Source organism: Pezoporus occidentalis, unplaced genomic scaffold, assembly GCF_034315485.1.
Source record: "Pezoporus occidentalis ecotype Australia unplaced genomic scaffold, CSIRO_AGI_Poc_V1 ctg31, whole genome shotgun sequence".
Classification (NCBI taxonomy): domain Eukaryota; kingdom Metazoa; phylum Chordata; class Aves; order Psittaciformes; family Psittacidae; genus Pezoporus; species Pezoporus occidentalis.
The window spans coordinates 63,672-78,596 of record NW_026915052.1 but is presented as its reverse complement, the minus strand read 5'-3'; the positions used below and the strand labels follow the sequence as shown (position 1 = coordinate 78,596).

The 14,925-nt window shown below is 35.5% G+C and overlaps 1 protein-coding gene across 6 annotated transcripts in view; it reads right to left on the bottom strand.

Annotated features, from left to right (window-relative positions):
* Positions 1-4,750: 4,750 nt before the first annotated feature.
* Positions 4,751-14,925, bottom strand: part of PAPOLA (poly(A) polymerase alpha) — a 42,870-nt gene continuing 32,695 nt past the window's right edge. For 2 of the 6 annotated variants that reach the window (XM_062627866.1, XM_062627862.1), the window contains 7 exons: positions 14,135-14,256; positions 12,361-12,503; positions 11,488-11,588; positions 9,686-9,906; positions 9,223-9,288; positions 8,112-8,186; positions 4,751-5,974 (listed from right to left, as the gene is read on the bottom strand). In XM_062627866.1, coding sequence (XP_062483850.1) covers positions 5,879-5,974; positions 8,112-8,186; positions 9,223-9,288; positions 9,686-9,906; positions 11,488-11,588; positions 12,361-12,503; positions 14,135-14,256 — 824 coding nt within the window. In that variant the 3' untranslated portion in view covers positions 4,751-5,878. Of the gene's footprint in view, positions 5,975-7,842; positions 7,945-8,111; positions 8,187-9,222; positions 9,289-9,685; positions 9,907-11,487; positions 11,589-12,360; positions 12,504-14,134; positions 14,257-14,925 lie in introns of all 6 variants that reach the window. The other 4 variants (XR_009966497.1, XM_062627865.1, XM_062627863.1 and 1 more) reach the window with 4 other exon arrangements.

Here is a 14,925-nt window from a genome sequence, read left to right as displayed (position 1 = left end):
ATTGAAACTGCTTTTTAAGTCACTGTTCTTATTAGGGTTGAGAGGAACTTTTTTATCTCACAACCTACTTGGAGTAGATGCTACAAGAGAAATAACAAGCACTCCTAGATGAGATACAGCATTTAGTGGTCAGAGCGATCATTACTGTACAGAAAATTCACACACTGTTCTGGATGAAGATAAGAAACAGTACGAATAATCACTAATAATTCTAATATACTGCATGAACAGATGGCCTGAACTATCAAATGTTTTATCAGTCTTACTGTTTTTTACATTGTGATGGACAAAAATTATACATTATAAACTGTGGCTGAGACAATGAGTGTTTCCATCCATCATTTTAGGCTTCTCTTATTCCAACCATGTGACAGAGTTGAATAAAGTTTATGACATCTTGGCAGGGAAGATTCATACAGAAGCTAATATCTAGATTGATTATACGAATACTGCATTTATTCCCCATAAAAGCAAAAAAAAATGTTAATTTTAAGAAGGGATCTCTATTTCACTTCACTGAACTAGACCACAACAAAATATTTTAGAAGCCCTAGCAGATTATTCATAAAAAAAACCTCACAGATCTACATTAACCTTCAGATTGCTGCTGAAACTGCATTTGTTCTCAAGAGGCTGTAAAGTTATTGAAAAGCTGTACGCTGATCCCAAATAAAGGAAATTTCACTTTAAGAAAGCAAGCTAAAAAATCTGATAGAAATACTTCATGTAAGCCACAGACTCCTCTCCCCCCACTCTAAGCAGGCTTGGCACAGCATCCAGGCATGGCCAGCTCTCTGCTGGGGGCAACGTTCTTGGCTGTGAAGGCAAAGCATGCCCTCTGTCACTCATGGCGAGCAGTCCTGTCCAACTGTCTCTTTTCAACAACTTTATCATCAATCTCTTTATTAACAGCTCCACTGCAGACTGAGAACGCAAACAAGGACAGTGCGCATGCCAGATTTCTGGAAAGCACACAGCATCAGACACCAGACAGGGCAAGGTTTCAGGAAAGCTGGAGCAGAAGCTGTAGTGCAAAACTCTTACCTGCCATCTTAGGAACTATCATGTTTATTATGTTTACTTAGAAGCAAGCTTCTGCTTTTTTCAGCTTTAATAACTGCACCTGCTTTAGGTTAGCCGATACTGTAATGCAAGGAAACAGCACAGAAATAATCTTAGATGAAGAGTTTGAATTGATGTGTAGATTTTAAGCATGTAAAATATCTCCTTAAGTAGCAGTATTGAGAATATATACTTCTAAAAATACAAACATAAAATGCATGCATAAAGTAAATGTGCTAGCTCACAAATAAGAGACAAAAAGACATTTGGAGTTGTAAGTCCTCCAGTACCTGTGTGGGCCACAGTTATTATGGGGCAGTTTAAATGCATTGGCTACTTTCTTAAATAAATAAATGCAGCTTTCCTTACACAAGAAGTTGGGAGTTTTTATCATTTTACATCAACAGTAATTTTCCTCTTTATCCTTTCCTATTACATGCCTGGATTCTGGCTCTTACTGTAAGATAGTAATTTACAGCAAAAAACAAGCTTGATAATATCTGCATATACCGTTAAATGATTTTCTTTCAACAATTAGTATGCTGTTAAATTTGACTTTCTCCTAAATTCAGTATCTTTGGTGGTGATGAGGTAAAAATTAAAGGAAGTGTATAGGACATAATCATTATTAGTTTATTTTAAACATTCCACTGGAATAGAGGTCATAAAAATACTGAGGTAATTGAAGGGGGGGGGGGGGGGAATGACATGCTGCATTACGAACTGGGATCTGCTTAATTCATTAGGTGTGAGAGGAAGGGGAAAAAAAAAGTTACCTGAATATAGCACTCTAAAATTTAATCAGAACAATACAAATACGCTTAAGCTTAATTAAAAAAAAATAAATATCCAAAGTTTAAATATCCAAAAGGCAGATGGGACATCCAGCAGTGGTTCATTGTATTACCTTTTTCATAACAAAAAATGGCCTCTGAAGTTTCATACCGAAGTTCACGTTCTTTTGGTGATGATAGCAGCAGATGTTTGATGTCTGTAGATACTTCAAATTATTAGCTTGAACTCTGTAGACACATCGAACTGCATCTGCCTCTATCAACAAATCCCAAGATGGTTTGCTCCTTTTGAACAGATCCTTCTACTAAGATTACTGAAGTAACCCAAAAATGATTTAGTACTGATGTTTTTCCAATACAAACATTAGATCTTTAAAAAAAGTGAACCTACCAAACACTCAGCTATGTCTATACAGACATTCATGGATGTACTATCCTAAGGCCTGCATGATTTTAAGTCACAAAATCTCTGGTAGTTTCATTCAGCCACAACGATGCCAAAGAGAAATAAAGCACAGCAAAGCTAGCTGACTGGTGTGTTTAGGAAGTCACATAAATAACACCAGGATTACTTCAACATGAGAAATGCTTTTTGTATAAATACACACAACTTCCAAAGACTACATATTATGAGAAAATATGTATTTTGTCTTGCATTTAAGTACAGATTCTGGCTCAGTAATACCTATACTGAACTATTTTTGGTTATTCTAGAAACCGAAGAACTCAATTTTAACTTTTATTGTCAATTAAAATCAGTTCTCTTATTAAGGTACATTTACTATCAATTGTTATTTATTACTACACAGTTACTATATATTTAAAAGATTTTGCAGTAAAAAAAAAAAATGGCACACACACACACTACCTACAGCAAGAAGGAAGGACAAGTTTAGCTAGAACTCATCAACTCAAATGTGATTCCAATCAGTATGTCTAAAGCCATCTGTTAGAACCATGGCTTATTAATGTTAATTATTTTGGCTACAACAGCAATTTTCAGCTTCTTCTTTGCAGATCCTTATGAGTCCATGAACTTACTTCTGGAGGTTCATGACAGGTAACTCAGAAAAACAAGCCTACTGAAGCCTACCACCAGTAGATCCAGAAACACTGAACAGAAATTTGTATATCTACTAGCAGATTTTTATTGGTTGGAGAAAACAAAAGAGGAATTAAAGCCATAAATAACATCAACTGTGATGAAAGGGAGATGGGGTGGGCAAGATATAAAGATGATGAATCTGTTCTAAACAAGACAAGCAATTGCATGCTGTGAAAAATATATACATCACAAGGTTTATTGTTTTAGGCAGGGTAATATGAACACCAAAACTATCAGTGGTTTTAACAATTAAATTTTAGTCAAAAGGAAGGTATTTAAAGTTACTCACATGAAGCATTTGGAGGATTGGGCTCATACTGATACAAAGATCAATCAAGTGATGCACAGCTACTTCTAATTTTTACTTTTATTTCAGAGCAATCTTAAACTATTTGACAAGAAGAGAAATAGTGCCATCTGCTGACATAAGAAAGAGTCACAAGAAAAGCAAGTGTAAGATGCCAAAACTGTTATAGCCGTGTTTTTGAGAAATGAGCTTCAAGCTTTTTAAATATATAGTACTTCACACTTTTGATACCAAACTATTTTTTTTCAGCTTTTAAATATACAAGATTTTTGAGAGGGACTCCTAATCAGCATACAAGGAATGGATGCTCTTAAAATTGGGTATTTTTTGGGCATTAAACTCTGTTCACAACAAGCCACTACACAATCCACGACCTTTCCCTTTTATAGACTGGAACTCAACATTCTGCTGAGCGTTACTTCCACTACCTATAACATCACACTTCTTTAGAGAACATTTATTTATGTACTCTTTTATGCCACATGGTGTTTTTGTCTTAGCAGAAAACTTAAGAGCTAAATATGAATTGAGAGTGCATTCAGAAAAATCACACAACTATGGGATTGTGCTGTTTTTTATTGTGTTTTCAATGGAGAAATACATCATCTGTTTACAAAATAGCTCTTGAAAAATACAAGGAGTACAGATACTATAAAACAAAGCAAACTCCAGTCATGAGACACTACGTACATCATGCGAAAGCAACAGTCTGATCTCCAGGTTATGAAAACTAGAATTAAAAAGTCACTATACAGAAAGGTTCCAAGTTTCCAGCTTGGCAAAACTTGGGTGCAGTTACATGAAACGTTTAATAAAATGAAAAAGATTTTCTGATGTGTAAACAAAATGACAAGACTAAATTTGTGCCTGGCAATTTCGATCTAAACTCCATAGCTACACAAAATACACAGACACCTTGTACACTTCAACTGTTAATATAACCTTCTTCGGGGGGGGCAAGGAAAAGAGAAATATTGTATACTAGACATCTTAGACAAATGGCAAAAAAAACCCTTCAGTTACTGCACAGCCTAAGTAAAAGATAAGCTACACTCTGACTTTGGAGAATTAATTTAGAAGGATAAGGGGAAGAGTGTAAGTAATTCAATTTTAACATGAAAGATGCACGTGTAATAGGATGGAGCACAAAGGGAGAAGGAAGTTCATAAAACATGCTAATCAAAGTATGGGAAGTATGATTTGACATCCCACATTCCAGACTTAAGTAACAGTAAAATGAAGTTTGTTATCTACATCTGGTATTACTGTTGGTATCCCTCATGTTCCTTTGCCATGAGAGATTTAGTTCTTTCAAAAAGAAAAAGTTGTTACTTTATTGATAGGACTACAATAACAAAAAAACAGGAGTCTAGAGCTTACTAGATGTCAAGTGCTTACTAGAAATATGATTTTTAAAAATTCAGCATTGTTCAGTATGTAAAACTATTTTTGATGAGCCATCTAAAAATAAAAAGGTTAAAATTCTTCGGGAAAAATCTTTTTGCCTTTATTTAAAATTTGAAGCTTTTTAATGCATACAGGACTTTCATGGAGTGTACAAAAATCACCTTATATTTAGTGATTCAAAGGCCATCAAGACGGGTGTTGTATTTCACAGGCACGCAATATTTACTTAAACACTTTAGTCATGAGACAAAATTCTGAATTTGTGCCTACAGGCCAAAAGGTATTACGACAAGGTAAGGAGCAAGAGGGAATCCAAATGAATACATGGCTTGTTTTTTTTTGTGTAAATAACCATTGTCATACATGGTGCATACAAGCTGGAGAGGAAAGAAAAAAAGACACGAACAAAAAAACCCCACCCACCATTAAACACAAAAGCTTTTCCCAAGAAATAAAGGGATCAAAAAAAAAGGTAATAAAGAGTTTGATTAGCTCAAAGGAAAGTTTATTTGCTGTTTCACTGCTGATCTGTATGCACCTTAAAACAATCCTATAAATAAAAAGTAGACCACATCTTAATCATGTCCCAGTCCCACCAATACCAAAACTTCCCAATTACTCCCTCAACTTATGTCTTATAACCTCAACATTTGACATTTCATTCTAAAGGCTTACTGCTGCTTGATGGCAGTTGAACTAGATATACTACACACTTGTTTTCAATGCATAGTATATTGTAGAACATCATCCAATTTGCACTACTGAAGATATTCTTCAATAAAACGAAAGTGTATCAGAGCTAAGATCTAAAATTAGTCATACTCCAATAAAAAAAACTACATAAAAGTGCATTTAAGGGATTCTTATGCCAGTTTTATCTCAATTTTGAAACAATGCATCAAACAAATTCAATCAGAATGTCAAATATGGCTACAAATAGTGTTCATGTTTTTAAAGGCAGTAATCCTTCGAAATACTTAATGCAACTGTTGCTAACACATTAATTGTACTCCTGGCTTCACATACTAACCTGGACTTCCAATCAAGTGGTGATTTTAGCCCAGAAAGGGAAGTGCACAAAATATACCTAAATCCATTTGCGATTATGTTCTAGTCTTGCACCCTCCATTCTCCTTTTTTAATAGCATTAGAAGACAACAGGTTGAGTTGGCAGATATTGTTTATGGACCCCTGAGGTTGTTTTTACCGATTCAATCTCAATTTTATTGAATTCTTGATAACAGGAATAGGATTTGCAGGGAGAGCAGGGATATCTGAAAGGTCTGTACTGGGTGTTTTCTGAAAAGAAAAGAAATGAAGCATTTTAACTTTGTCAGTATCAAAAGAAAAATACTGTAGTAACTGGCATTAACTTTGAAAAACAAGATCTTTAGAAGAGCTTTTTAAAAATATACCAGGATGAGAATCATTACCAATTATAAACACAGAAGCAGATATTTCCTTTGCCTACATAGTCATTACGGAAAATCTGTACCAGTCTTTTCCATAACATGCATTTCCTTTTTTGACAACTGCAAGAAATTAGGAAGTGCAGATATGTCTGAGCCTACTAATAACCTGTATTATAACAAAAAGTAATATCCACAGAATTAGGGTGCTTGGTAGGTGACACCTAGTGTCTGATCTACATGTTTAGCATTTAAAAATTCCTTTGAACAATTCAGTGTTAAGCTTCAGCCCTTTGCAAGTCAAGGATGAAAAACTGTCTCCAGTGCAAAGTGCACGTCTTCATACATTCCATTTCAGACTGTGCGGAAGCTCTTACAGCCAAATTTCCAACTTTTCTTATCCGTTTAAATTTACATAGAAAAGGTACGATGAATAGTGCTATACGGCTGGGTTAAGAATTCCACCTTGAAAATACTCTGAACACCTAAAAGACTTAAATCCCATTCAGCAAAATTACATCTACAGCCAAATAAAGGAAAAAATAGCAAAGGAACACACCCAATATTCAGTGTGATTCATTAATTTCTCACATGCTTCTTTATTGCTGGCTGGTGGGTTTGTTTTGTTGTGGGTTTTTTTTTTTCTTTGGGGGGGGTGGGGGTGGAGATGTGGTGGGTAGAAGTGGGGTAAACTTTGAAGTATTTCTCTTCCACTGTGGCAGATCAGTTGCCATTCCAATAACCCAGTTATTATGCATTATTTCCCATAATGATTTATCATAAAAGGTTATTTTATAAGCACTGAAAATTAATATGAGGTACATTTGATAAATGGGGGAAAACTGCATTAAAATGACTGCTCTTAATTGTTGTTTTAACAAGTTAACACTAACTGATATGGCAGCAATGCAACCAGGACTTGGGGCAGAACAGCTCTGACCACTTGCCTCCCTCTTGCCCCCAGTAGCCCACTCTGGTTGGTGCTGATCTGTGGTTTACCATGTCTCTATTTTCTGGCACATGACCAGGGCTTCAACCAAACCCAACAATACTATTCAAAAATGAGAAGAGGCCCACCATTCTTTTGCAGATTACTTTTGCTAAAGTAGTAGCTACACAATAAATAAAAACTACAAAGCTTCCTATAATCATCCCTCAACAAAAGGTAAGACAAACTTGGTGTACTAACTGATCTAAAAATATCCCTGAAACAGCTTAGTTGGACCATGGAACATCTAGAATTTTTGCCAATTTGGTACTTTTATTCAGTATAGTTCAAAAAGTCCACTAACAAATGCCACAAATACTATTGCAATGTATCCTATTTTCAATTAAAACATTTACTAGACATCATTTAATAATTCTGCATAAAATGCTTTGCAATAGCATAACTTTAATCAGTAGAGCACTAAGAAGCTCAAAAATGCTAGTAAAGATGTGTTCTCTAAAAGTTGTTACAATATTAGGAACAAGAATTTAAGTGAATGCCACAGACGTCGTAATTTGATGTCTATTTTTCCAATGCTCCTTACACTTACAATACCTGCAGTGAAGAAACACAGGTGGCTAAGGAATTACAAAATTACGATAAATTTTCTCTCTCATACTGAATTTCAGAGCCTAAAGTTACATTTCAAACATTTTCAACCTCTACAGGGATATCTTTGACCAGCAACTGTTTTAAAGCTTTTTGTTTCCCTGTTAGAAAGGATTATTCTGTGATGTGCAAAGCACAAAGGAATAAGCTGAGGCCCTTACTTTGAAGGCACAATTCAGAAGAGCGAATCCAGCTTCAGTCAGTTTGTATGGCAAGCCATACATGTTTAGCTACAATGCACATTCATTAAGATCAATGACCATCTAAAACACAAAAATTGTGACAGTAACAATAACCAGCTTTCCATATGATGGAATTAATTAAAAATTATACATTTAGTTTTAACATCTGGACTAATTTTAATTTCAATATTTTCACCACAGATTACTGCACACACATACAGAGAGGTGTTATTTTTAACAAACAGTACCTGAGGAGCTTGCAGAGAAGGTGTCTGAAGAGTTTCTGTTTGAGAATTAACATTCACTTCTGTCTCAAGTTGCTCCTAAAAAACAAGAAGTATCAACATATATTAAAGAAGTTGATTCCTCCATTTCTTCCCTGAATATTAAGCACATAAGATTTAGAGGAGTCTGACAGTAAAAAGCTAACAGGATTACCTATGTCTCTTATAATGATCTGTTATCCAGAGGATCTATTTTCAATATTAGAGTTACAAGCTTATATGCATTTCAGCCTTTACGCATCTTGAGTTTGAAAAAGATTTCAAGGTGACTACATAATAAGATACAATTCCTCATCTGAGGGTGTGAAGACTATAAACCAAAGCACTTAAACATTTTAATAGATATTTTAATTTCTTGAGCATTTCCAGAGCATTCCAAAGGCAACAAAATATGCCCTATAAAAACCGTGTATGCCCAAGTGGATAGTTGCTATCATAAAGCTAAAGACAGACTTTCACCCTTTCTATTCACCAATAAGCAGAAATTGTCTGCTAAGTTACAAGATACTGGAGTGAATCTCTGCAAGTCCTGAGAAGTTATGCTGTAACTTCATACAGTAATTTCACTATCAGAAGAAATATACTTACAATCATTTGTTGTTGCCTTGTGGGTTTTTTTTTAATCTAAAAAGTGAAAAAGTTTGCACCTGGCATTGGGATTCTCAGCCCAACATGCAAAAAATCCCAATAGACAACTGTTCTTAAACTAAGTAACTTACTGTGTTTGGGATGCAGGCAAAGCAAGGTATACAGACACAGCCCTTATCCGATTTAAGAATTTTAAATACAAATATAATCATTAATTTTTTTGCTATGCATGATGCTGTGTGAATGACCAGCAAAGAAATCTCTCTCCTATGCAAACATAAACTCAGATTCAGCTTAAACTGCAGCAAGTAACATACTGCAATTCATTAATGCTGACACAGTGAAAAAACAACATATCATTTTGGTATCTTCACTGGAGAGTCTATAATATATCTGCAAACAATAATTCCTACAGGAAAGCACAGTAAGCTTCACAAGGAAGAGTCACAATTAATATACAAAAGTTGTATGGGTTAGGCACAGATACCTTAATGTCCATTTTTTCATGTTCATTGAAATCTATACAGCTAGTATCTTCGCTTATTTCATCCTGCTGAAATGCAAACAAACCCAGAAAATATTAAAAATCATAAAAACATATTTTAAAATAATCAACAAGGTCGCAAAGTGTTTTTCAAGACAAAATTAGCTGTAAGACTTAACACGCTCATATTCTAACAACAAGTAGCTTTTAAGACAAGAACTTAAAATCTGAGCATTTGTGCTAATCCAGTACATCATGTGATGAATATCAGCATGGTGAAAAACCACTAACACATAAACAAGCTGCATACATAAAGCAGCAATGCAGTCAGAGTAGGAAATATACATCCCATTTAACAAAATAATTATAACTGGGAATATTATAATCAACACTGTGCAGCTGATGTGAATATATGAATGTAAAGTTTTGGGCACTGCTATGGTATGATCTCAAAAATCTCAAATACCTCTTCAATTTTTATTTTCTTAGGAGACTCTTCCTTATGGGGAGATGATGTCCTTTTCACTGCTGTGACAGGGCTAGGCATTTTTGTTGCAACATTTCCTGAAGTTCTTGGTGATGGATTTAGCAGACACGCTGAGGAAGCAATTCTAGAGATGGTAGGCTTTGGTGGTGGAGAAATGGCTGGTTGCGTGGCAGTTTGAGGAATGCTTTCATTTGAAGTACCTATGGATAAATAATTTTAAAAGCTTCAGCAAGATGAGTTGATACAACCATTTTAGGTCAATCACTGGTATTCTTGGTCTCTACTCAAAATCACTGGTATCAAGTACGCACCAAAGAAGCGGTACAGTTAGTTGTATAAGCACCATATTTGGAACAGCAGGTGTGCATCCACAGAGTTTAGTCTCAAGTTAATTCTGAGATAATGTGCGTACCAGATACAGGGTATCAGTGACGTGCTGCTTGGTCTCATTAACCCTGCTTAACAGCAGGGTATATTAGCTCAGACAGAACTCTGTGCTAAGACAGCTGTATTATTCTTGGTACCCAAAAGAAGTTTTACTGTTTCTGTACTTGGCCATATATATATATATGCATTGACAAGGAGTGCCTTAAATCAAATTCAAGAGCAATCTGGTACTCCTTTTGTCACTTAAACATGAAGTTTATCATTTCTCATGCCTTGAGTACACAATGACAGACTAAGTCACAGAACAGTAGACAGAAATCTGACATTCCATGCATCCTTTTGAAAAAGGCTGCATATGACAAAGCTCTAGCTCACCAACTGCCTACCTCAAACCGATGAGCACACACAGGGAGATGCTCAAGTAAGAGAAACATTACACTTAGGACATTTTTCACTAGTAACTATCAGGTGGCTGCTTCAACTAAAACACAAGAATGAGCAACTTCTGATATGCTTCCAAATCCAAAAATGTCACACCGTTTAAGCTCCATTTAGTGCTCATAGACAAACTTATTCACTTTGATGCACCTGTGACTTACAATAAAAATCAGTGAACCGTCTCACATGTCAGAGTGAAATAAGAGAAATCTCATCTTGAAAGGCAAACCAGTTGGTCACCTTTCCCATCTATTTCTGACTTGTTCCTTGTATACAGCTAATGTTTATCAAAAAAGAGGAGCAGCTGACTCTAAGTGAACAATTTCATCAGATGCCTTTGCTCTTTCACTAAAAAATACTTTAAAAAGAAAAAATATTACTGAATGAAGTGTACCTTTTCTTGTAGAAAATACAGATAAAGCCTGCACACAGAGTGAGACATAGCTGAAAAGACATCAATAAGCAGCATGTGCTCTGCTTACATCCGAGTCGTTTTCACTCCTAGACTAAATTTCCATGAAGGACAAGGAGCAGGAACATGGGAGCACAGATGACAAACAGTACAAAACCCCATCTTGGGTTTAACTATAAAATGGATTAAAAATAAAAATTGCTCTTCCAGCTTTAAATAATTTTTCCTCATTTGACGAGCTGAACTACAGACCTGCCTCAGGACATCAGAAAACTACTGCTATTGTGAATAGCAAATAAAAATCCTTAAGAACAAAAGAACAAACAAACATCACAAAATATTCCGCTGTGATTTCCAGAGTCCTAAAGAAATTAGTTAAATCTGTATGCAAAGAGAACATGTTACAGCATGCATTAAGTAAAGAACCCAAACTGGAAGAAAAAAGCCTTTAAGTGTTATCAAAAAAAAGCCAAAAAAAAACAAACAACAAAACAAAACAAAAAACCAGTATCAACAGACCAGCATATTAAGCCATTTCCCTTACCCCCTGAGCTTTCACTGGAATTTATTTGTGGCACAGTGACTTCAGAAGCCTGTATGTTGGTCACAGATGCTGCTGTTACAGCTGGCGCAGGACTGGTTCTGCTAAAAAGAGAAAAATGACGAGATGCTAAGCATTACATAAAGTTATGGTGCTATATGATCGGCCAGTAACCACAGCTGATAAGATTTTACCTACGTTACAGGCCAGAACTTGAAATACAGTGTCACAGTAGGAAGACAGAAATGAGCACTGGCAATCTACTATCAAACTTGAGTAAAGGAAGCTATTTCAACTATTTAACCTGAATCACTTCAGAGACAGCTTTTTAGACCAGTAAGAAGCTGAATTTAAAAAAAAAAAAAAAAAGCAACAAATAAGGCTCTTCCTGCTAACTACCACTTACAGCCTCCTACTGCAGTGCCCCAAGTTTTTATATTATCTTGTTCTAAGCATATTTACCCAACTTTATTCCTCAACTGAAGTCCAATACCATAACGCCTAACTCCAAATTCAGTCCTGCTCTAGTGCTCAAACTGGACATAGGAGTGTCTACAAGCTCCAATTTGGACCATTCACGCCTTGATAATCATCTCACATATGATTATTGGCGAGGCACTGGAATAGGTTGCCCAGGGAGGTTGTGAATGCTCCATCCCTGGCAGTGTTCAAGGCCAGGTTGGACGAGGCCTTGGGTGATATGATTTAGCGTAAGGTGTCCCTGCCCACGGCAGGGGGGTTGGAACTAGATGATCTTAAGGTCCTTTCCAACCCTAACGATTCTATGATTCTATGATTCTATATGCAATATTTGCTGTTTCTCACACAATTACTTCAGAAACAGAAAGCAGGAAGAAGACTGAAAGTCTTCATTACCCCTGAGAGCTTCCAGAACTGTTCAATGGACTCGTCTTCATAGCACTAGTAGGTGAAGGCACAGACGTGCTGTTATCACTGTCCATAGACAAGTCTAGGCTGCTGTCATTCAGAGTTGTCAACCTGATCCCTTCTGTTGAATGCTGCAATCCACAAGACAACAGAAAATCATTAGTCCTATTAAGGGCTTAAATATCAGCAAAGATTCAAATGATGCAATATTTCCATAATGCAAAATATTAGCTGTTACATTTGTGAAGAAAAAACAAACAAAAGATGATTTAACAGCGATGAGCTTCCACCATAAGCTAAGTTTGTATGCATGCCTTAAATGCAGTTACATTTTAAGGAAAAAAACCCACAAAAAACTAGTGTCAAAACCTGGTGTCAAAATAGGAGCATTTAAAACCACAAAAAAGTGGACAAATTTAAAATCCTTTTATGTGTAAATACTACCCCATCCTGTCACTACAAGCATTTACATTTTCACATTCACAATTCAAGTGTAGATTTGTCTGAACCAACAATGTTCAAAAGCACAAGATGAACTAATCTATTTAGTGATTGTATTTTCAGCTTTATTTCCAGTTTCTTTGGCTTATAGATACTGCTTTCATTAACATCAAAGTAATATTGATGCACACCAAAACCACAATTAATACAAAGAATTGAGAGACTGATTTGAACTTATAGTCAGCAAAGAACCCTCCTCTGACACAGCACTACTTGAAAGAGATCTATTAACTACTTAATACATTTCAGAGAACAATGTAAATACTATAGTTTTACACTTGGTTTCAATATTAGATTTCCCATTCTTTAAAAAAGCAATTAATTTAAAACAGCTACAGTAATAAAGCACGTTACTCAGATATACCTAAAACAGAGTATATTCTAACAGTGGCTAGCTATTCACAAAACCAAGTAAACCTGTACTGTTCTTGGATTAAGCTAAACAAACACAAAGAAGTAGGGATTTAGAAACACAGACTAAATTATTAAATTCAATGTTCCAACCCCTTCCTCCTGCCTCCACTGAAAGTAAATCACAGCCAACACAATAGCTTAATTAAAAAATTTGCTACCATTCTCATATCTATCCACACAGGTAAACTATATACTGAGGGAGAAAATAACCTTGGCTAGACAATGGGCAACTTTCTGGCGTCAAAACTGTCATTTAAATCTTTTAAAAGAGCATACAACACCAAAAGCTGCCGAGTTGCAGGTTGAAGAATGCTTTCCTCCAAATTATCCTCAAAGTATTCAACATCAGTTACAGCAACAGACTACCATGTTAAATGGAAAAAGGCAGCAACAAATTCAACGCTCTACACTGCTATTTGGTTACTTGAAATTTTACATTTAGGAAACTTATAGGATAATCTAATAACAACTTAAGAGAAAAGGGATAGAGATAGCAATTGCTTGACTGATTGTTCCATTACTATTGTTACAGATGCTTCCTTTACATGACCTCCATGTTAAAATAGCAAGAACGCTTTAAAACTTTATTATTACACCATTTCGTTTAGGAAGGCCAACAAAATAAAATATTTCAGCCAGATCTGAAGACATTGTTGATGTTCTGGGAAATCTGGTATCATATTTAGTGCATCTAGTAAAACTGCTACAGTCAAATGAGATCACACTGCTTATACAGATAAGACTAAGCTTTCAAAATGTGTTTTTAGTTCTTTGATTAATAAGTCTAAGAAGCTGAGAAATCATTTCCCAACAGAGTTTTTATTGTTCAAATATTAGTCAAGTTTACCTTTTTCTTTTTCTGAAGCACGTGATTAGGTAGCAGTTGGTGAAGTTGCTTACGTTTCACATGCCTTGCAGCAATCTTCATATCCATCTCAAACATCTTGCTGTTTATTGCTTGCCTATAAACTACACAATTAGAATAACATTAAGACATACTGAAGCATTTTGCAACGTCCACTTACTTGCCCAGGCAGAAAAAAATTGCATTTCATAACACCACCTTCAAGAACAAGCACAGCGTTTCCTTATTCTGGATGCAGAAAGGGAACTGCTTACTACACCACCACTGATAGTGCAAACACTAAAATGTTACTTTGGAAGCAGGTGACCTGCTTTTCTAGAAAAGCATCTTGCAAGCAGAGAGTTCTCTAAACTATACTGTTAACAAATTTTAACAGTAACAGCTCTGAAATGACTTCTTCATTTCATCTCAAAGGAACAAAAGACAGAAATAAGATATCCCTTATGAGAATTACATTATTTACATAAAAATACTTTCTTCAGAGTAGATTGAATTTTCATTTATGTAGCTCCTATAGCAAACTGTTCCAAATTCAGGAGCTGAATACTGACCCGCCAACAAATATACTACAAATCATTCTGGCAATTCAGATACCACACTACATTTTTGTTGTTGTAGTCTGGGGGGCTGGTGGTGGTGGTGTCTGTTTTTGTTTTTTGCTTGCCCTATTTATTTTTTATGTCTACTATAATGTTCTAAAATGTTCTTTGCCTCAGAACATGTACTTCTAGTGAGTCCACATAGAGCTAATAAAAGAACTAACACTGCAACTA